The sequence below is a fragment of the Pygoscelis adeliae genome, unplaced genomic scaffold (assembly GCF_000699105.1).
Source record: "Pygoscelis adeliae isolate BGI_AS28 unplaced genomic scaffold, ASM69910v1 Scaffold74, whole genome shotgun sequence".
In the NCBI taxonomy this organism is placed as follows: Eukaryota; Metazoa; Chordata; class Aves; order Sphenisciformes; family Spheniscidae; genus Pygoscelis; species Pygoscelis adeliae.
In genome coordinates, this window is record NW_008824665.1 from 2,067,494 (window position 1) to 2,091,654 (window position 24,161).

The following is a 24,161-nucleotide window of genomic DNA, read 5'->3' on the forward strand; positions in this document are numbered from 1 at the left end:
AGAGGAACACATTTTATCAGCATCTTTGATTAGCCCTTGAAGTTTTAGCAAGCGAGTGAGATGTTGCTCCAACTGTCTGAATGTGGAACACCTATGGACACTTTGATATGCTGATTTCCTTCTGGAGATAGTGCGTTCCTCTCTGGAACGTTAATTGAACTGTCAACGCTCTGATTTCCCCCTTTCCCTGCAGCATGGCTTATGCTATGCTCTGCATTGTTATGGCTATAGGTTTAATATTATGAAAAATACCATTCAGACAATAATTTGACAGTCTGGCAACTCCAGATGCATTGCTGGGTTTCCATAGAGATGATACACAATGAATAAACATATATGACTGACTTGACTGAGTTTGTCTTTAGTCAGGTTTGGAAACCTGAGTCTCTTTCTTGTGATAGGGACACTTTATTAATATATTACTTAATTTGGTGTAGTAGGGTGTTTTCTATATTCAAAGGCAGTGCACAGTCTTGCTGAGAAACTTTATTTACTTCCACTCTTGTAATCATCTTTTCTAATATCGAAACTGAGTTAGCTTTTCATCTATCAGTGTGCTGATCCAGGAAATGCAGTGTCTTAGCCCTCCGCCCCATTTTTATGCAAATAATGAGAACTTCCACATACCCCATGTCATTCTTTTGCCATCCATAAGGAATTAGGACATCCAGGTATACCCCCAAGTTGCCAGATATTTCTTTGCAGAGCTTCAACCTTCTCAAATATATTCCAGACTTTCTGTAGGAGTTCTTAGTCTTTCTGGTGTAGAAATAAATTGTTATTTTAGCAATTTTAGCATAGGTAGAGAAACACAAAATCTGCAATTTAAAACTTCAAGTTCCCAAAATTATTCTGTGCAATCTCACCACTCAACCACTCATCTTTCGTGGAAAAAAATGTACGTACTTAATGCTTGGGTAAGAAGACTATTAATTTATTTAACCTTGATATACAGGTGCTTTGTAGATCAGGGAATCTTATGTTTCACCTCGTTCTTTCTGTATTGTGCATTGGCTGAGGTCCATGTTAACTGCTCGGGCAGTGGAAGAAAGGGAGTGAACCGGGAATGTTGAGACTCTAAAAGCATGGCTTGCTACAGCTTGAGCAAGTACTCTGTACCTGAAGTGGTAACATAGTTTTGTACTGTGTAGAGTAGCAGAGAAGAATTTGTGGGTTCTTGTTCTTTTTCCCCACTTCTCCTCAATATACCCACTGACCAGCAGACATTCTCCAGAAATGCATCTACTCACCATTTCAGATCATGGAGTGAAAGATAAAAACACACTTGGTAGTCTGTTTCAGCAGTTAGTCACCACTCTTTGGCAGCCAAGGCTTTTTCTCCAAGGTTAAGTAGCTGTCCTTGGTAGTGGCATCTTCTCCCCCACAGAGCTAGCTGGTTGCCCTGTTAGCAGTGGAAATCTCTGTGTTGAATGCCTCTTGAAGCACTCTTTCTGCTCTCACTTCAGTACTTTCATGCTTTCCAAAGCTGTATACAGAAATAAAATTGCCTCTTTCCTCTAACTCTATTCCTTTGAGTGAGCAAACACTTGATGTCCTGGTTTCGGCTGGGATAGAGTTAATTTTCTTCCTAGTAGCTGGTACAGTGCTGTGTTTTGGATTTAGGATGAGAATGATGTTGATGACACACTGATGTTTTAGTTGTTGCCGAGTAGTGCTTACACTAGTCAAGGACTTTTCAGCTTCTCATGCCCGGCCAGCAAGAAGCTGGGAGGGGGCACAGCCAGGACAGCTGACCCAAACTGGCCAAAGGGGTATTCCATACCATGTGACGTCGTGCTCAGTATATAAGCTGGGGGGACTTGGCCGGGGAGCGGTGACCGCTGCTTGGGAACTGGCTGGGCATCAGTCGGCGGGTGGTGAGCAATTGCATTGTGCATCACTATCACTTATTTTGTATATCCTTTTATAATTATTATTTTCCCTTCCTTTTCTGTCCTATTAAACTGTCTTTATCTCAACCCATGAATTTTACTCTTTTTTTTTCTACGATTCTCTCCCCATCCCACTGTGGGGGGAGTGAGCGAACAGCTGTGTGGTGTTTAGCCGCAGGCCGGGTTAAACCACACCACTTGAATAGATATGCCTAGGACTGCAGGTTAGGAAACTGATTCCTGATCACGGCACTAAAACTCCTATTCTTAACACTTCTTTATGTTGTTGCTTGTGACTTTGTTTAACAGTACTTGGTTGAAACTCTAGGCAAAGCACTGTTACTTTGAAAATCTGGTTTATAAGAAATGCTGTTAGAAAAATAAAATTGCCCTTGCCAGAATATGAAATGACAATGGTGTGTAATTCTGCTTCAACTAAAGACAAGCTTTTTTTTTCCAATGTTACAAAATGCTTCAAAGTCTTTCTGCTTGATTAAGTAATCTGTTGTATTGTATTAACCATGAAGGAAAACCCCTTAAAATAATCTTTCAAATTACTTAGCTGAGATTTATAGATCTGGTAGAAAGATTTGCAACAATTCAGTGAAGCAGTTACATCCTGATGAAGTCCAATGTTATGCGAGTCTGTGTTTTAGGAGCTTTACGATGAGGAAAGAAAGCATAGCCACTGCAGACCCCAAATATGCAAATGACAATAATTGTTTGCTTAAAAATTCCTCCCAGCAAATGTCTTATCCACAATATAGGTTCTGTATCCTCTGTCCCACTTCATTTTGTCTGTCTTCATAACCTTTTGTTCCACCTGTGATGTTTTTCAGCAGTCACGTGATAGAAAATGTCTAGGCTAGATTCCAAGGGTGGAATAAAAAGCTGTATTTATTTTTATGGAAGCACTAACAATTCTATTTGGATTGGATTTCTTTGTAGCAAAACCAATGAATTATTGAACAGATTGGACTTGGGTTTGCCAAAGAGTGATTCCTGTCAGATTGCTAATCGTGGCCCAGAATCTACAGCATGGGTAAGCAAAACCATGGCATGTGCTGTATTTTCTGTCAGCTTTCCAGGTGCTGTCAACAGTGTAGTATTAGAATATTCTAACTGAGCTTAATTGCCTAAACATAACTCAGTGAGTACCAAGGAGTCTTTCTGGGTGAATGAGATTGCCTACATTGTCTCTTACACACTGGCAGAGTATCCTACATAGTAGGGGACTGCCTTATTACTCACAGATCTCTCTCTGATAAATGAAAGCCAGATTTATATTCTAAGGGCAGATCAGAATCTTAAATGTGCTCTGTACCCATCCATTGGTGGCAAGCTTTTATGAAATCTCAACTACTTCATGTGAGTGGATGCTTTACTGCATTGAAAATCTAGTCAGAACACTGCATCCTAAAAGTGATTCCATAGATTGCTTGGGGACTTCGTCCCAGTCTGAATGATCCTGGTAAGTATCAATGTAATTAGGAAATAGATAAAGTATTGCTTAAGTTTCATTATTCTAATTGCCTCAGAAAGGCTTTTTCACATATGATTAGTCTCTCCGTGTCTAAACCAAGCTTTCCTACTGATGTAAAAACTTGCAGTGAGGAATATTAACCCTGAGACAGAAGTATTTCTCCTTTAGGGAGGTTTGTAACTGGGGGAAGACAGAGAGCAGGCAGCCAAGTGGACAGAAATTGTCGCTACAAGCAATAGTTCTTAGTCAGCAGAAACTTGGAAGTATCCAATCTGGGCAGCCCTCTGTTGTATACAACCTTGAACACCAACAGTTGAGTGAAAGGAGGGAAGGATTTACCTCCGTATTTCCTTGGAAGCCTTGGAAATGTGCAAGACCCTCCTGTTACAGAAATTGCTGCAAACAGAATATATGACAGCTCTGTCTTGCCTCTAGTATCTCTTCCAGGTTTTCATTGCATGAAAAGGGAAGGTGATGTTGAAAATAGGTTCCTTTCCCCTTTGATTCCTCAGGTCATTTTGTGTCTCTGAAAACCCTAAAGAAATCTTAGCATATGTGGGCAGATACATAGCTTGAAGGAGCCAACTTCTGCCCAGCAACACTGGGCAGAAGGTCAATTGCAGGACAGTGGCTTTCAGACTGTCTTTTTGTAGTCCTGGGTGAACAAGCAAGATGAAGAACTATGGGAAGGGAGAAAAGATGTCTTGAAACCATTTCTACCTCCCTCTTGAAGCATCCAATGCTCCAAACAGTGGGGAGTGTGTTCTTTGGTAGGGAAGACCCAGCTCTGCAGCCTTTTATATGGTGTGAACATTGAACCGCAAAGACAAGTGAGCTCATGTCCCCAGGACTGACTTGGATTTCAGCATTTTGGTGCGGTGCCTTCATATCTATACAGAAATGGGTGGATGCCTGAAGGAACACTGAATTCTTTCAGGTGTACGGGTCCTACTTTTAGCCTTTGCCTTCTACTTCACCTACCTATGTGTGCCTTTCTCGTTCCAGTTTTTGAGGGGTTTCTTAATAAGTTGTGCCAAATTACATACCATGGTTCATCTTTGGCTTCACTAGTATCCAAACAGATAAAATACATATTTTATCTGTACTGTTCTTTAATACTAGCTGCTATTATACATGTCTTTTGCATGGCAGCATTTCTATAGCTTTGTGAATCAATTCATCTCTTGCTTATAATGCAGCAATGCAGTTAGCAAAATGTCTTCCCAACCAACTTGGACGAGGTACGGTCTATAGGCATATGCACAGCCTCTGTGCTCTGTGTGAGGACTCTGAAGCACATAACCAATGAGTTGTTATCTAAATAAACTTGGCATAGTACCAAAATGCTAAACCAGTGGGAAAACTTGAACTCTAATTTATCTTGGACCTGTCCTTTGTCTGGAGTAATCAAAAAATTCAGGAACAATGTATTTGAACAAGTGATAAGCTTAGGAAGCGCCTGACATGCATGCTAAAACGGGGGCATATATATATATATGTGATTTTTTAAATTTAAAATTCATGTTCTAAAAAAAGTTTAGGACAATGTAATGTTGATCAATTTTTTTCCCTCACATCATTTCTTTGATGGTGATATTAATGTAACACACCTAGTTCAAATATCAGTGTCAAATATTACTTGATGTGCATGAACAAATTTAACTTCTTTGGAGTGACTCTGTCATTGGTGACTTTTTTTGCCCACTTATTTAATCAAGCTCATAATTAATTTTAATCCTGTCTTTCAAAGTGTTACCAATCCTGTGTAGATTTTTATTGTCTGCCAACTTGATTAACATACACTCCACACAATTCTCCAAGCCATTACGGAGAGTAATGAATAATATTGGACCCAGAATGAGTCTCACTGGACACATGTAACAACTCCTCCCAGCTCAAAATTGAGCTGTTAATAATTGCTTTCTCTAGTCAGTCTTTTTAGCAGATTATGTGCCTGTTGTTTTAATGGTGTCATTCTGCATGCATATATCAAGTTTTGAGAACATTGTGTAGACCTGCAACAAACTCCTCACTAAAGCCAAACCTGCACACTTCTTGTATTAAATTGTACTGGCTCATTATTTAGTGTGCTACACTATGTCCCTGCTCAAAGACTTTACAATGTAAGTTCCTATGTATAAGATCCTAAGGATCCTGTAAGATCCGAAGGGTAGGCTGGCTCTTTGCTAACAACTGCAACTTGTGAGAGACCAGGGCTTGTTACTGTAATGAAAACCTACTATGCAGCTGAATACATTATTCATGATGTGTAGTTCAGATTTTCAGTTCTCTTGGCTGCCCCACAAATAATATAGCAGACTTGATCTCTCAGCTTCAGTTGCCCTACCTCCACAAATGCCTTTCCACAAATAATCCTGGGTTCCCCTCTGTTACCAGGCCTCCGTTCTGCTGTGTTACCTTGGTAATATTTTCAGTACTTTTCTTTCTTTCTTCCCAGAATACCCCATCTCACTATCATATATCCTGACCGTGTTTTCTGACTGCTCAGAAAAACACGGAATAGCATGTGCTGTGGCTGCCTGGGTGTGATGTGCAGGTGGACATTCAGCCAAACCGAATGACTGAGAGGCTTTAGACCATTTCTTGTTTAAATTCTAGTCTTGAGACTAATCTGTTTTTTAAGTAACTGGAATCATTCAACCGCTTCTGTTTTGTTAATTACCTGTATAATGATTCGGGAATAAGGTTTGGGATTTTGGCCGCCCCTCTCCCCGCACCAATGTGTTTATATTCTCTGCTGAACGATAGACAAGAAGCCATACTTACAAGCAAGCTCTTCAAGAGGATGAAAACAGAAGATTAGAGGAAATGAAGCAAGAACAACGGAGGAAGGTAATTATACATTAACAGTTTGCATATTGTATCATTTTTGCATGCTGTGAAACCAATTAAATACATTGATTACTTGTAGCCTACGCAGAGAGCTTCTTCTTAGCAAAAGTGCTTCAGTCACTGTTTTCAAATATTGTGAGAGAGATGAGCCAAGCTGTAAAATTTGGACAGGGACAGGACAATTATCTTCTGGGTTCAAGGCTATTTGCATCTAGAAGACAAGCTCCTGTTCGCCTCTCCATTTGAACAATTGTGCAGAGCATTTTTTGACCACGGCACCCGATTTCATAGGCTAAGGAAACCAATTTCCTCTCTTTCAGGCAGAAGTAATCTTACTGAGATATTCATGATGATCTCAGACTCTGAAGAGTCTTTTTCTAGAGAATTGAGGCCTGTGTGCCCTGCCTTCCCAAATGGGGATGTGGAAGAACTCAGATTTGCCATTGAGTCTGTATGCTTCTCTGTTCCCTTGCTAACCACCTAAACGAAGAGTTTTGAATTGTCCAAAAAGCAGGCATGCCGTAACTGCAAGTTTGAACTCCATCTTCTGCATATGTGGCACGCATTCCTGAAACGCATCTGAACCACTGTAGTCCCTCTGGCATAGATTTGGGTACCATAAAGTTCATCTACACAAGGCGATGGCACTGTGCTAAGTTATCTGTCTTGGCTCCAGGTCTGACTGTGCAAGTATGGGGAGGGCACCATTTGAAAACCATATTAGGAAATCGTTTGAAAACATATTAGCAAATACTGAGCCTCTTGCTCTGCCTCTGCTGTTACTGACGTCCAAATTAACATTAAACTACTTCCCCAGTATCAGAATCTTAGCGCAACAAATTCCATGCAGTGAGTTTCTACTAGAGCTGGACAAGTGACTCAGCCCCTCTCACGGACATCTTTCTTTAAATGTTGGGGATAAGTGTCCTCGTTTCATAGTATTCTAGCAACCAGGATGCTGGAAACAAAAGGTGGAGAAAAAAGGAGGGTCTTAATTGCCTTCCCATCAGGTGTATGCTTATTCCCAGGAACTATACAGAGGAAAAAATTTTGAAAGCCAGTCCTGATGGGTGTAAGGCTGGTAGCTGTTGTATTCTTTACATTGATTCTTCCATAGAGAAAATAACTACAGATGTGAATTAGCATGCCCCTACTTCATGAGTTTGGTTTAAGGGACTCATGTAGAGCTTTAGACTCTTTACCGATTTCCACAGATTGCTAAGAAGGTGTTGTCTGCTTCTAAGGCTGCTCTTGCTTGGTACATGGTTCCAAGTGCTCCTTGCCTTCACAGTTGCCGCTACCTATTGTGCAGAGTAATGCACTACTTACGATCCTACTGTAAATAATATATATTTTAAAGGCTCCAATAGTTGTCCCTCAGATATATGTTGGCTTGTTTCTACTTCAAACTAATATTTATTAAAGTAATTGTGAATTCTGTCTTGTGTGTACCTCCTAGCACAGTGTAGCTATAAAAGGTATAGGTATTGTCAGTTCCCTTTTTTTTTTTCAGAACAGGTTTTAGTATGTATTGCTTGATTTAGAAATTTTCAGTACGCTTTGAACACCGCATCATATACACACAATATATTTCAGAACATTACTCCAAGGGAGGACTTAGCATATTGGAAAGTCAGATACTGGGTTTTAATTTTCAGGTTGAATAGTTATTTAAAACAGTGAAAATTAAGGTTGGCTTTTTTATTTCTTAATCCTGTTTCTTCTTTTAGGGCTAGACAAATATTGATACACAACACATTTGCAGTTATTGATTTTCTTCATACATTTATTGCATAGTTTTTATTTAATGTTCCACTTAAATTGATTTTTTTTTAAAAAACTTTTGTGGTTCCATTCAGTTATTGAAGCTTTTATCTAACTGCATCATTTTATTTGAGTTCCTATTCCTACTGCTGCTCAGTTGCTATGGAAAATATGAAAGATAGTTCTGTTCCTATCTCTTCCCCCTTGCCCTGCAAGCCAAATTTTCTTTGCAGAAAAATCTGCATCTTCAATTCTTAGGTGCATTGCAGGGAGCAAAAGCCAGACAAACAAGCACACATGCAGAGCAGAGTCATATAAGCTGTGTTTCCTTCACAGTCCCGGCTAAAATTGCATAAGCAAACCCTCCTCTGAAAAGAATTCCCTTTGACGCTGTTTATATACCTTAATACTACATAACGTAAGGATGGTAGGCTGCCGCAACGCTGGGAGCTTGCACACGCTTTCACCACACCAACAGGTACCAGTTGCCTTTCCCTCACCCTTGCAGGGAGCTCCAGGGAGCTGGAGGTGACACACCACGCCACATAACCCCGTTTTCGTCTTCTCCTCGCGTTCCATAGAGGCAGGAGGCGAAGGGCACGTCTCCTTCGTACCCTACGGGCGCAACGGCTGTGTCTGCTCCTGCTAGATGACTTTGGCTGTCTTCCCCCTTGGACCCACAGGGAAACTCAAACCCGTGGGGTGGGGCAAGGGGAAGCAGACTGGTGTCTGGCATACCCCTTTAAATGTAGGACTGTAAATGTCTGAATCCTGTAACTTCCCACTTTTTAAGGCACAAACAAAGCTCATCCAGTGCAACGCTGAACAGAAAAATGAGCCCAGTTTTTAACATAGTGCTGTCACATAAATGAAATGCTGTTGAGAGAAGTTCTGGGAATGACACGTGGCTCTAGATGAAGTTAACACCATGTGGAATTAATTGGGTTTGCAACATAGGTATGTCAATTAAAAGTAAGTGTTGATTTTTTTTTTCCCCCCACGTTTATCATCCCCAGGCTGAATTAATGGAATTTAAACAAAAGCAGGAAGAGGAAGCCAGGACAAGAGCACATCAAAACGAACAGAGGAGGTATGATGCAAAAATGCAGAATACACTTTAACCGAATTCCTATCTGGAAAGGGTCTCAAAATTGCAGGCACTCATGCTTTGGAAGACGATTGCAATGAGGATCCCTGACCTCACCTCTGGTTTAGCTTTGCCTTCAAATGAGCCACTAATATCCATCATTACAACTGCTCACTATAACTCAGAGTGCCTTTTTCACTTTATCTATCCTGTCAGCATAGGATACAGCACAGGGTAGAAACTATTAGTAGTTTCATGGGTAACTACTAGTACAGTAGTTTCAGCTGGGAAACATTTTATCTATCTATCTATCTATCTATCTATCTATCAATCAATCAATCTATCTATCTATCTACCTACCTACCTACCTACCTATCTATTTATCTATTTTGACTTTATTTTAGAATGGGCTACTTTGTCCCTGCCACATTTTGTGGTTGACTGTCACTGAGGTTAACATGCAGAGCTAAATGTGGGATTTGATATCGATACAGATGGAAGCTGCAGTGCAGCAAGGCCTTCTGCAGCTGCACTGCTTCGTGCCCCAGGCTGTGCCCCGCTGCTGCGCCCTCTCTGTGCTCAGTGGTTCTAATCTTGCACTTCTATCACTTAACTGACTTTCCATTATCTTGAAGCACAGCTTTATTCTCAGCTTTGTTTTCTGCTGGTAAAAAGAAACAACGCTCAGGCTCAGAAATAAAAACACCATTTGTTTATGTTATTAGGGAAATATTAAAAAAAATACTTCTGTAGGCAACCACTCTCCATACTGTTTTCATTTCTTTTTTTTCTCTAGCAAGAATATGGAGATAATTACTCATAGAAGTTAATGAAGGATTTTCGATTCAGTCCATCTCATGTCCCTAGATAGAAATAATCCAGTATCTTGCATTTTATGTCATTCTTACCAGTAGCATTGTAAAACATTAAAACAACAGTCATGTTTAAGCATATGTGTCAGTCCTAAGCATTAATAGGGGAAAAAAAATATTGAACTGCGACTAGGGAAAGCCACTCACAGAATGTTAAATTTCAAAGGTTTGTGAACCCTCAGCTACCTTCAATCATTATTCATTTTTTGTTGTATTTTAAGGGTAAATAATGCTTTCCTGGACCGACTCCAGAACAAAACGCAAGCTAATAGCATCTACCAACCTGGATATTCTGGGAGTCTGGACTACCTCAGTAATGGCGCCTGGGTAAGTTTTTGGGTACAGAACATGAAAGCAATGACATTGTTTAAAAGTTGACTTTTTCCCCAGATACTATTATGTGTCTGTGTGCGTTTAGCCTGCCTGACAGAACTTACAGTCCTGGCTGGCTGTCTACAATAGCTTTTAAGAAGAAATCCTGTCTTAAATACAAGCGGATCAAATGGAGGAGGGAGGAACAGCTGCTCTTGCAGCAGAACTCAGTGGCTTTGCATGCAAGGTACTTACTGCAAGGAACCTCATCCAAGGTACTTCCTTAAGTTCAGAACAAGGGTAGTGAAATCGTAAGGGATTTTTTGAAAGTCTTTAAATGAAAGATATTTGGAAATGTTGTAAACATTTTAATGTGATCTTGAAATTGGAGGGGGAAAATCCCATGAAAGGTACAGCTATTCACTTTTTACCCATATAAAATTATGACAAAGAAGACCCAACTGCATCCAATTTAAAATACATAGTATTTGTAAGGATTCTTTGAAGAAAAGATACCTTGACTGTAGACTATTAAACATCTATTAATTTTTTCAGCTGTCCTAATGAGACATTAATGTGAATGTTATTTAGAATTGCACTTTTCAGTGTAAAAAAAAAAAAATTATGTAGTATTCCCATCATGGAAATTTCCATTAGGTTGAAATTCTGTTGCTGAGAGGTCCCTAGCGCAGAAATGGAAGATTTACAAAGACTGAACAGCAAAAGGATGAGAGTCTAAGAGAATTTAGTGAACGTGCCAGTGTAGAGAAAGTTGTTTAATTGATAAACCAGAAATGTTTGAATTGGATTAGTTGGACTGTCTGGTGAGGATGTGTATGTTGGCAGATGAACGCCAGGAAGACTTGGGTTAAAGCATCTACGAAGTCAAGGCATGATTAAGAAACAGATATTCTTGCTGCTGGAGTTTTCCATATAGTGAAAGTGGAAAAAGAGTGTCTTAATCACTGCAGGCTTTGGGCAAGCCCTGGGCAATGGCAGAGGACTCAGGAACCTTGGACTGAGGCCACCTTTGTGCATAGCAGTTCTCTTGGTCTTGCTGAGAGGAGGCGGGACCTGCCAGCTCAACCTCCCATAAGGTCTGCAGGCAGCTGCTTGGAGAACCAGTTGGTTAGAGGCTTTACTGGTAAGGCCTGTATCACATGCCAGGCAATCCAGGAGTTGTTGGAAGGCAAACTACAGATGTCCAGGCTAGTAATCAAGTATGAGTAAGAGAGCACTCTGGCTGGCAGGTCTGAACCATTTCCTGAAGGATGGCATGTCTGCAGATAGCAGAATTAGAGACTTCAGGTAGGACAGAGCCGACTGATACCTAGTAAGGGGCAAAAGGTGAAGTCTGCTGGATGGGGCCTGCTTAACAAAGGCAGCAAGGGCAGAAATTATTATTTTTGTTTCACTTTGTGTCCTTTATCCCAATTTGTAAACTGTTTCCTGATAAACTCAAAAGAAAATGTGTGAAACAGCTGAGATCCCCAATATCTAAACTCGAGCATCTCCATCAGAGCACCTGCTGTCACCACTGAAAACCTTGCCATCATCTGTAGAGGGAGCAGGGTTTTGCCTTTAGCCAGATGCCGTACGTCCTCTTCAACAGGGCAAGTGTTTGTACCACCAAACGAGTGGACTCAGCCCAGGCACAGTTTTAACAACAGACGACTCTGTGACGTATGCAGCCAATCTATGCTTTTTTAAAAAAATATATGTTCAGAGAATGCATCAGCACAAATGCAATAAAACCCTGTGTGTAGAAGTGACAAATTTCCTATTCTGATGTTTACTTAATGGCTCCCAAGGAGCCTGCCTTCTGTTGGGTAATGCTAGATTATCCATTTTTCCTTTATGTTGTGATGTAAGATTTGAAGACAAACAAAGCAGGGAAAGAATAAACTATGAAAGAATATGTCACCATGGAAAGGAATTAAAAATGAGTATTGGTAACAAGAGCAAGAAAGACAAATATCTCTCAAGAGATAGGCTGGAGGCTGCAACCTCAGTGTCTTTGATTATGCCAAGATTCTTCTCCCTTCCCTTGGGATTTTAAGCAAAAAGAACTGAACTCCAGGTGGGGCTTACAAGTCACGTAGTCTGCAGTGTGGTGTTTTACATTACAAGGGAGCTAACTGAAGCAGGTCAGACTATATACTAAGACTAAAAGAAATTAAAAAGGTTCCCAAAGTTAAGACCTGCAGGTAGTTTTTGAGCCTGCTCCATCTGTGCAGCGGCACTGAAGAGGAAATATTTGTTCTCTTTCCTGCTTCTTTTTTTCCTGTTTGAACTCTTTACAGTCACAACAGCTTCACACTTAACAGAAATGGAACATCGCACTGTGTTGTCGATATACCTGCTGTATTTTTCAGTATTACTTCTATTAGCCTGATTTCCTAAGGAAGTGAAGTTTGTATGATCACGCTGTCTGTCTACATATAATAAGGTTTTCAACTTGCTGGCCAATCTTAGCCAAATTTGAAAGGGAGTATAAGTCTCAAAGATAATTAAGTTTCTGTGCATTTCGTGAAAAGCACTGGCTGGCAGAGGAGAGACCCCAAAACAGTACCCCACTCTGAGGGGTGGTGGGAAGGACTTGGGCACTCTGTGCATTGTTCGGCTGCAGCCCTCCGGCTGATCAGCATGGGCGCAGCTCCAGAGCAGCTGCAGCTCTGCCCCGTTTTCCTGGGGGCTAGGGCATGAAAAGGGGACATGGGTATCACAGGAGACATGGAGAGGAGGGGGGAAGGCGAATTTGTTGTGTCTGGGCAGGGGGGAGGAGAGCAGTTGCATTGCCCAATTGTCCCCTAATCGATAGGAAACTAGTTTTCATTAATTCAACTGCCCTCCAGACATCTTGTGTTTTGTTAGGAATATTTATAAGCTGTTATTTCAAGAAGGATCTTCATGAAAGTAATCTTTTCTCCCTTTTTGGTTATAAATGCCAGGGTGCTCTCTGCGTGGTTGTGTGGTTTCCTTTTTTAATGGGAAGACAAATTAATGAATTTCCACTTCCGTCTGTGAGCTACTGTACCCTTGAGAGAGCATTGAGTCTTGTTGTATGCTATCAGGAAAGTTTTTATGTCCTTTGCGCTGCCATTGTCTGTAACATAAGGATAAATCTTTTAGGATAGGACAGTAAAAAAATAACAGTTGTCCTTTGGACATCAAAGTTGAATCAATAAGGTTTAATCCTTACTCAGCTGGGACGTATGATTGAGACAGTATCTGTTCCCTGTAATGGCACAAATGATCAGTTTTATTTAAATATTAAAACACTTCTATTTTTACAGAAGAATGACTTCAAAACAGTTGCACATTTTTATAGTCACTCCCTTGTGAGATTTGCCCGTGTTCCAGTACGGAGGGATTTGCAGAGGCCAAGTGCTAATGCATGGCAAGCCTGTAACAGAGCCCTTGTTCATTTTTTGTGTGGAAATGGAGCACTGTCAAGGACCCTTTTGTCTATTCTATTATTGGGGAGAGGTCACATGGTGAACATATGAAATTTATATGTCTGCTTTTCTTTAATGAAATACTAGTTGTCTTGTTGAAAGTCTCTGAGCTGTAGTACACCCAGAATCTAGAAGGCAACATGACATATTACACCTTCCCGTTTCATGCCTCCATTACACCCGGTGTCGTGCATAAGAATGAGAAGTGCTCTCTCAGATGCTGACTCCGCTCTTTCAGTGGATGCATAATTCTAGATATTTGCTGTGGGAAGCAACTATGCCCTGAATACACGGGTGCAGTGTGACAGGAAACCCCATTCTCTTCCTTTCCCATATGCAGAACAGGAACTCGAAGGATGCTGGATAAATCTGTTTCGAGAAAACATGATTTATGGATAAAACTATTTTAAATAAACATGGTTTGTGAGTTAGCACTTGGTTTAGTTCTTCTAGCATGATCCATGGGAATGTTTCTTTGGAATCTCAACCAGCACTTGATTTATGCTATTTGCTACCAATTCAAGAGGGAGCATGTCATGAAGTTTACTGTTGCACAGCAAAGAAGAACCATAGCTCAAAGGTCCCTGAAGTTGCAAGGCCAGCATGCGTGCCACAGTTTTCTATACACAATCAGTCTTTAATGCAGACTTTCATGAACTTTTAGATGGATAAAGTTGCACTGAAAGTACTGGTTTCCCAGCACAAAGAAAAAGCTTTTATTTAACATGGGAGTATTGAGAATAGAATATTTATATAAGAAGGTTCCAGACTGCAATCCACAATGGTAACGTTTGTTTTAACAAAGAATGTGGTTTGCTAACTTAACTTTAACCTGGTTAGTCTACATACAACCTGAGTTGGAAAGATTATTAAATTTTTTCCTAAAACTGGTTGGTTTAGGTTTTTTTATTGAGAATAATGCGCTTGTCTTTCCTGGCAGAAGGATGGCAGAAAATAAATAAACTACTCAGCAGAAGTATCAGCATCGATATAGGGACCTCAGATGAGTAGGTCCAGGCATGCTGTAGCTGAGTTTAATGACTTGTCTCTGACAAGGCAGTCAAACAGCATATGCAGATGTGTTCTGCCTGGCTTGACTTTGAGCGCAATCATTCTTTCCTTTGAAAAACTCACCCTAAAAGAATAGTGGGAGTCTGGGGAGAAACGGAAGAAACTTTTCACTCTTTCAAATTGTGTGAGATCAAGAAAGGATTGAGGTATCTGAAGACGTTTGGAACACTTCTAGGTTGATTTTTTTCCAGCAAATCCAAGATATGTTTATCTCCTGAGTCGATACATCCTGCTATTCATATTGAGTTCAAATTGAAGAAATATTTATTGCTAGAACTGGAATCTTGCAAAAGGGTTTACTTGTTATTTTAAGTGGAGTTTCAAAAGGCAGGAAGCAGCACCAAGTAATCAAGAAAGTTCCGCACAACTGGATGGCCATAATTCCGTGCATAAATATGTGATTGTACTGTACATTGTCAATTGTACTGTACTAATGCATTTTTTTTCTTTTATCCAGGAGTCAAACTACTTGGAATAAAGGAGGAGAAAGGTAAGAATAATGAATCTGTTAGTTCTTTTTAGTACCAATGCTGGTGTTAATTTAGCTTCATATTTGACATTTCATTATGAAAGCTTATGTGGTTTAATTCTCAAGTAATATGAGAGGGGATCTTAAATGCTTTCCAACTCTGTGTTTGGGGCCATGCAATGGCGCATACCTATTCTGAAACATGTTCTTTCATAAAGAACTGCAGAACATGTATTTCAAGTCAGAGAAGGCGCTGATGGCATGGAAGGCATCTGCTGGGGGTACCTTGATATTTAGGCTAAAACCTCAGTACAGCCACATTCTCTGCATCGTGGACTGTGAGTGGATAAACCTGGGAAGCTGAGGAATGTGGCTGGAAATGCAGGAGACAACTCTGCAAACTTTCAGTGGTCTTAAGTGAAAGAGGATGACTTTGTTGTGGGCTGCGTTCTTCCTGCTATTTCCCATGAGCAAAAAGGGAGACTGTTCGTATCAGTGGAGGCTGTCGGTAAAACACCACCACTGAATCAGAGAAATCAGGCCCTCTGTTTTCAAATGACCTTTTCATAAGGCTCACTGCACCTACGTTCTTTTCCGAAAGGGGTTCCCTACCCTAATTCCCGGTTCCGATATAAAGATTTGTGCAGAGCCTTTACTTCTAGGCTTGGAGACTTTTGAAGCAAGTTCAGGCACTGACACACATTATTCTTGCCTTAGAAGATGACTTTGACATAACTCTTTTTTTTTGAGAGCTAGGATTTTATAAAGAGAAATTAAAAAAAATCAAACTTAAAAAAGCCCCTTGCTTTCAACCTTTCTCCCACAAACGCAGATATTCTTTTGCGACTTTCTTCTTCGTTTTCTGCTCCAACAGTTATTTTAGTATTTTTTGCAGCAGGGTTGTATTCTGAAGACAGTATATCTAAGTAATATTGTTGGCCTCCCATGAGTCGTCTCTTCAATTTTATGAGGAGTAAAATTGTTATTAAACATTAACTCATATTCACTAAAGAAATGACTAGTAGGTAAAGGCAGTTCCTGACAGGGGAAGAAATGGCCATCTTTTGCAGCCCACAATGCTATTAGGTTTTGTAAACTGTGAGCAGCTGAAGGAGTTCAATGCATTGGATTCTTTGTTGTTTTTCACAATATCTACAATACCAGTAACATATTTGCATATGAACTGTACAAGAATTATGGATGGGTGTACTTTTTTAAGCCTTGTTTTACTGTTGTTTTTAAAACACATTTCAGCTTGCTACATTAATATATTGTTCAAAGAGTTATTAATATGTCTGCAGATAATTAGGACATTTTGTGAATTAAATTTACAAAAAGATAGAAATCCCTTCATGAAGGCTTTACATAATTAAAAGCTAAAACCTGTCGGAAGAAAAAGGAGACTTTATTTTCCAGTGGACTTAATCCTAGAGAAGTTGACTTTGATTTTTGTTTTTGCTGCAAAAGATAATTTTTAATTCTGTTTTCTCCCTCTTGTTACAGGGTATCGGAGAAATATTCACTTTTATCTGGCCTAGGCCAAATGACCTTGTAGAAGCTCCAAGAAAGCGCGCTTTTATCATTGTGATTTTTTTTCTTACCCTGACTTCAGCTTCACACCCACTTCATGAGCAATCTGCAGAGACTGGTTTCTAGCTGTCATTATTCACGCATATTTGAAGCAGCTGATTATGAAAGTCCTGTTTAATTTTTAATAAGAGAATGTGTCATTTTTTTTCATAAGTTGTTTTGCCTCTTGCAGAATGTAATTATCCCAGTCTTTGGGATCTCAGAAAAAGGAGACATTAGTGGCTGCAGAAGCTGCAGTAATATTTGTGTTTACTTGCTGCTCTATACCCAGCCAAAAACGTATCAGAGACTTGAACTAAAGAAGCAGGCAGAGGGTTTTCTTTTGGGATGGGAAGGAGAAGCATTGCTGGTTTGGTTTGGTTTGGTTTTGGTGGGGATTTTGTGGAATTGTTTCACTGTTGTATTCAACAGCAGACACTCAAGAAGAAACAGATGTGTGTATTGTAGACAGGATCTTTTAAATATGTTCTTAGAAAAATACAATACGTGAAAGAAATAAAACTTGAAATAACACTGAAATTTATTGGATCTCTCCCACATCTTTTGTGGTATGATATACCAGTTTTTCACTTCGCCTGTTTTACCTTGGTAACTTCTGTTACATGACTGGGGAAAACTACTGCAAGGTTAGCTTTAGTTTATTGCTTTTCTTTGTCCCTCTAGTCTAATGGAATTTAATTTATATCTCTCTGTTTCTGCAGATGACAACATTTTAATGCTTTCCAAAAGTCAGATGCATGACCACGATATTTCTAATGGAGCAAAAGGGTCCATAGTACGTTAGATAAACCATGCAGGCAAGAAAAAGTATCGTCTGCGGCATTTACAAGTACATCTTAGGCGAAGTTAAAGGTTTCCTGAGCAGTTTTTTTCAGTGTGCAGGCACACCACGGTATTTCTGCATCGCCCTAGCAATATGGAAACTTCATAATGGATCACCTGAAGTTTTCTTCTGAGCCGCGGATGTTGCTATGTTTGCTTTCCCCTCTGGGAATCTGCAGTTGCCCTTGGCTCTCTTTGCCTCAAAGAATTACTCAAATCTCTCACACTACTAGTTAGCTGATGTTAATAGCAAATGCGGAGATCTTGGTAATGCTCTGTGGTTTAGCCTTTTTTTAAGTATCTGACACTGGGAAAATTCCTTGGGAAGACTTTTGCATACCTACCCAATGGCACTGTATTGCAAGTGGTGCTTGGCTGCGCTATCAGACTGCGGCTTTGGAAGTTAAATTCACATCTCCCTCCAAGAACTCCCTCACCCAGCCTCCTTTAGTAGATACCAGGGCTGGAGCTAAATGTCTGCAGAGTGGGATATATGTACATGCATGCACGTATATTTTAAAGGAAATGTCTTTGCTTTAATCAGATCCTTGTATTGTACTCTAATCAGACTAGGACTTGTAGGTGGTCTTTTTGAAGTAGTGAACCTGTAGCCTCTCTGCACTTGACGTATGATACCCCTAGACCCCGCTGACAAAGGCTGAGTGGGAGGGGAAGTCACCATGGTCACTGACAAGTTAAAATTCAGTGTGATCGTGTTGCTATGTTTCTATATCCAATGAAAAAGAAGATCTTTTTATTAACCTGCTACTTTCACATTCAGGAACAGTGATGGCAATTTACCTTGAGTAATCTCTTCCGTTAAGCTTGTCTACTTTCTTTTGGCTCTTTTCAAAGATGAAACTTGATCACAATCTTTCAAAGTCCTACCCCTTATCCAGTATTTCAATCTCTTATTTGAAACACTGTCTACAAACTATTTCAGACATTAACTTCAGCCCTTTTTAATGGTAAAGTATCTGAATTTTTCCTCTCCTGTCTTTCTGAACAGAGCAAACAAATCTATATAAACAGTGGCCCAGAAAGTGTCTCTGAGAACCATGGCCAGCAACGGAGATGATAAGAAGCTACGTGCATCCACGAACTGGTGTTAGCAGGATGTCTGGAAAATGCTGTTCTTATCCTATTGGAAAGCTTCCAGAACCTCAGAATTACCACCTCCCCACACACACATCCTGCCAAAACTTTAAGCTTGAAAGCAAAGGGATGTCATGACATCTCTTTAAAGGGGTTATAATGAAATGAACTGGCGATAGACTGGGAAAATGGCTTCATGTCTGTCGAGAGTTAGGAACTGATAGTTGGGTGTGTTTGCTATCTACCTGTTAGAGTAAACCTTTGATAAAGGTTTTCAAATACAAATAGGTTCCTCTAGTTATAACTTACACCAGCCAAATTAATTATCTATTATGTGGTGGCGTAAAACCAGATTTTATTACTATGTCACAGTAATTGGAGGTTCGTTTTTTTTGTTTTGAAAATTGTTATTGTCTCAATATAATCTGCACTGATGATCTCCTTGCTATTTCAGAAACAAACCTTCCAACAGGGAGAGGTATGGGGCTGGACATTACAAGAGGAAACCTCCTTGTTTTTTCATTGCTGAGACAAATTCATTTTAACAAACTGACTAAACCATTATGATCAGCTATTCTGAATTCTGATGCAACTTGACAGCAAGATTCCTATGTTTAGATTTTATAGTCTGCCTAGATCAGAAACTACCTTCCTATGAAGAAATGTAATGTTCATTTAAGGACTTACAAGGTTGATTCTCCATTATATACCTAAAAGTTGTTCCAGTGGTTTAATTATCCCTGCTTTTAAAAATATCTGCCTGACTCCTAGTTCAAACTTGCCAAGTTTCAGATATCTGTTATTAAATTTTCTTAACCACTTGTCTGGTAAATTAAAGGGTTTTCTGCTCTTGGGACTCATTTTTTTCAGTGTGCATATTTGGACAGCTTCATTCAATTTGCAGTCCTTGTTCAGCTTTTATTCTTAAAAATATACCAGATTTACAGAAAGCCTTAGATGCAATAGGATTCAGTATAAGTGTTGTCTTCTTTTTGGTATGTGCCCCACTACCCAGACACTGAGGCAAAATATTATTAGCTACTAGAAAGGGAGCTAATCCATAGCTTACATTTTATGGTACTCATCTATGTTCAGTTCACACCTCTGCTTCAAGAAATCCAAATCCCTGTCTCCTGTCTTGGAGAATATCTTAACCACCAGGCTCTTTAGAGTAGTTCTCAGCACCCAGGCTGTGACGGCTCTTCTGCTTTATGCAAAAGAATAGAAATTCATGTGAAGTGAGAAGGCACGTGGCTTTATCTAGCCCAAGAGCTGGATGTTCCTGCTGTGGCCCATGCCATGACTCTGCCCCCCATTGTAGTCTTCCCTAAGGGCTCCCTCACATAGTGCACTCACTCCTTTATACTTCCAGATATTTGTTTTCTGTAGTCCTGCTCCTGGAGTACAGACTCTTTGGCAGAAATCCCTTTCACTCCCTCTGTTAAGCATTCCTCCTCCTTTCCCTTCAGTAGTGCCCCCTTTCTTGTTAAATCCTTCTACTTCACCAGCTGAATTGAATCAGGTGCCTGTAATCCATAGATTCTTCTTCGGCACTCTTGACTCCTTCATCAACAGACTCTTTCTCTGCTATATCTTATTGAAGAACAAATGGACAAAATACTATTGCTATTTGCTGCTTCAACTTAACTTTTTTCTTTCGCAGTCATTCCTCTCTCCTTTCTGAGAGGCAGATATGTTTTCCTGACTCCTCTCGATGTCCCCTACTCATCCCATCCTTTCCCATCTTGGTATGGGGCTGCCTTAGGAAGAGCATTGTCAATGGGTCAAGGGAGGTGATCCTTCCCCTCTACTCAGCACTGGTGAGACAAATCTGGATTGCTGGCTCCAGTGCTGGGCTCCCCAGTACAAGAAAGACATGGACATGCTGGAGGGAGTCCAGCAAAGGGCCAAGAAGATGATGAAGGCACTGGATCATCTTTCATATGAGGACAGACCGAGAGAGCTGGGACTGTTCAGCCTGGAGAATTTAAAGCTCAGAGGGATCTTATCCAAGTGGGGAGGTAAAGAAGGTGGAGCCAGGCTCTTCTTGGTGCCCAGTGACAGGACAAGAGGCAATGGGCACAAGTTAAAATACAGAAAATTCTGCCTAAACACACAACCCCCATTTTTTTTTTACTGTGAGGGTGATCAGGCACTGTCACAGGTTGCCTGGGGAGGCTGCTGAGTCCCCATCCTTGGAGATATTCAAAACCAAACTGGACAGTCCTGAGCAACTTGCTGTAGGTGACCCTGCTCTGAGCAGGGAGATGGGACTAGATGACCTCCAGAGGTGCCTCTGAACATTACCTGTCCTGCAGTGATCTCCTAATCTGTCCATAGCTATTTTCATCTTCTGCTACCACTCATTTCTTTCCTTAGCCCACATTTTCCACTTCCAGCTCACAATCCAAGAGAGTTGTTTTATCCTGCAGATATAAACCAAGATTTTTGTGCCCCAATTAATTTTAACTGCTCCCAATTTTCTTTTTTTTTTTAATTTTGTAGTTTGTTTACAGTAATTCTACACTTTTTAGATTAATTTTTTAAGAAGTAGTTTAAATCAATATCTCAAATTATTTATTTTTGTCTAAATCTTGGAGTCGACCCTTTGTCTTCACCTTCCTTTCTTGTTAGCAACAGCCAGTCCTGGTCCACCCAAGCTCTGCCCATGGTGGCTCTCCTCCAGCTCTGCGCTTGCTCCCTCGGGCAGCTCTGGGTAGCTCTGCAGAACCCCCTGGATGCCAGCTTCAGTGCATCTGAGGTCTGAACTGCTCACTTCCCTCCCTCGCCTGTAGAGGAGGAACCTGTAAGTGTGTCATGTTATCTGGAATAAACGCTTTCTGTTGTCCTGGCCTTAAAGGAGTCACCTCAGTCCCTGCAATCATGGGCAGGCACTCAGCAGATGCTGACACTGTTAGTAGAGGGGGAGCGTTCACTGTGACTGGGGCTGGGCAGAAATGCAAGCTTGAAGATGAGAGAAAATTCACTTGAGCTCCTTTAGTTTTTCATTAAAGGCTTTCCAAATTTCAAACCATTCTAGGGATCTCATCTGAACTCTCTCCGGTCTGCTCTCATTAAAAAAGGGTGGGGTTTTTTTCTTGCCAACATTAATTCATTTTTTATTTCACTTACAGCCCACATTCCTGTTCCTAGCTGTTTGATCTTTGCACCTAGCTCTTTAATTAAAAGAAGGCAAGCCCACATTTTCCTGCTGTCTGGACCTCTCTCTAGAAGCTATCTTTATCTCTCATTCAGTTAGTGCCAACCACAGCCTTTACCACCAATTTCTCTTGCCTTCATTCCCAATCCATGAATGCCCCTGAACTACACTTGGATAAGAAAACCCCACCAGAAATGTTATTTTTGAAAGATCATTCCCATTCAGTATTTTCTTTTAAAATATCTCTAGTAAGTTTTTAATTTGCTTACCTAGACTTTGAAGGTTAAATAGTTGGGTTTTTTTAATGAGAAAGTCGTATGGCCTTATATCACTCTGCTATTTTAATAAAAGCACATTTTTTCAGACTAGTATTCCCACCAAAAATGCAACTTATTTATCTTTAAAGTTTTATCTTTCATTAAACCATGTTGTCTGGTATTAATTATGTTGTTCACCCTTAATTCTTTATTGACACATCCTGTTTTGCCTTCCTGAGATTTTGCCCTGGGTAAGCATTACATTGACAGACATTTAGTTACATTTTCAGCACATTATCCTTTGGAAATATTGAAAAATTTGTTTCCTGTCTTCTCTGTTCAATCTTTTGGACAGTCACCATATCTCAGAGGGCTTACCCAGTATCCTACTTTGAAAAGAGCAGTTTAACAATCTCATCAGTCAATACATCTACAGCCAATGGTCCAAGTTTTCTGCTTTGTTGATATTTAGTAACCCACTGCTTTACTAAAGGAATAAAAAATATCTATTTCCCTATTCTAAACTGGAAATAGCCATCTATCTGTTTCCCAAAAATAAATAAGAACTTATTTTATTACCAGAAGTGAGGATTTTGTACTTTTGCCTCCTCTTTGGCACAGTGTTTATTATTGAGCTAATCTGTGGGGGTGGCAGAGTTTCTTTGCTGGTGCTCCTTGTTTTAGATACTTTGGTCTCTGCCTGAAGTGGGGTGTTTCTTTGGAGGTAGGCACATAGTAGCAGTAGCCCCCAAAATGACCCTGGCCCCTTAACAGGAGACATACTCCAGTGCCAGCAATTCCCAAACTCCTCTTGGGTTACAGATGTTCCCAGAGGCTCTGTTTTCACAAGCCGTGGTACATGACTGGTGACCGCTGGAGAAGCAGGGTATCTCATTTTTGTAAAACTTGGTTCTCCTAGCAGATAAGATTCAGTAGCCACCCTCCTTATTTACTCCAGCAAGGAAAAGGTTAAGTCTTGGATTACAAAGGTGAAAACAAAGTTAGAGAAAGAGGAAAATAACAAATGCAGTCTTGGTGTATCCCTGATACCGAAGCTCTCATCTAACTGTCACTTCAAAGCTTTGAGTAATACTGCGGCCTAGCAGCCAAGAGGAAAACAGCCAGGTCTGCTCTTCATTACCGTCCCCTCAGCTACAGCCAAAAGTTTTCTGGTTTGTTCAATTGCATTTGTTCAATGCAAAACCAGAAGAAAGCATTTCTCACCTTGAGAATCTACAATTTCCTCCTTAATGTAGAGTACCCTATGCTATTTCAATTTTGTTCTGCTTTTGTGGAGAGACTCTATTGCTATTGACTCTCTCTCTTTTTTTTTTTTTTTAAAAAAGGTTCAAAAGGCTTGTTGGAATGCTTGTATCTTGATTTGTATTTGTTTTGTTGATCTACACAACTGAATTGCTTCCTCCTTCTTCATGGAGAGTCTGGGAAATAGATGTTCTGCTGTTGTAGCACATCTTCAAGGTCAGCAATTGTTAGCACAGCAAAGCAGAGACTAGAGCCTTCAATCCTAGAAATTGGACTACTTCTCTTTATTCATGTACCTGATCCAACCCCATTTAAATAAATCAAAAAGACTCGCTACAATGAACTAATCTGGACCTTTTGCTGGATGTTAAGGTAAGTGGATGTAATACAAAGCTGTAATACATGAGGAAGCTTCTCAGGTAAATTTCACCTATTTTGCCCAGTTTCTTTTTAACCTGAATAAAATGGCAAAACAAACAAACAAACAAAATGAACAAACAACAACCAAAAACCCCAAACCCAAACCACAAAACCAAACCAAACCAAAATAAAAGAAACTCTCTTTTTTTTTTTTTTTTTTTTTTTTCCGCCAGAGAGAAGAAATGGTTGAATTTGATAGGCTGGAAATTTTTTTGGATTAGCCTTTATTTTATGTGACTTTTTGGAAGTTCTGCAGTACCTTGTCACACTGGATCAATTCTGATGAATTCTCT

At 40.1% G+C, this 24,161-nt stretch overlaps 1 protein-coding gene across 1 annotated transcript in view; it reads left to right on the forward strand.

Annotated features, from left to right (window-relative positions):
* The window catches only part of EPSTI1 (epithelial stromal interaction 1 (breast)), a 49,010-nt gene extending 31,899 nt beyond the window's left edge, over positions 1 to 17,111 (forward strand). Inside the window, exons 7-12 of the mRNA XM_009322836.1 lie at positions 2,841 to 2,934; positions 6,145 to 6,228; positions 9,009 to 9,082; positions 10,173 to 10,278; positions 15,250 to 15,282; positions 16,765 to 17,111. Coding sequence (XP_009321111.1) covers positions 2,841 to 2,934; positions 6,145 to 6,228; positions 9,009 to 9,082; positions 10,173 to 10,278; positions 15,250 to 15,270 — 379 coding nt within the window. The 3' untranslated portion in view covers positions 15,271 to 15,282; positions 16,765 to 17,111. The remainder of the gene's footprint in view (positions 1 to 2,840; positions 2,935 to 6,144; positions 6,229 to 9,008; positions 9,083 to 10,172; positions 10,279 to 15,249; positions 15,283 to 16,764) is intronic.
* The last annotated feature ends 7,050 nt before the right edge of the window (positions 17,112 to 24,161 follow it).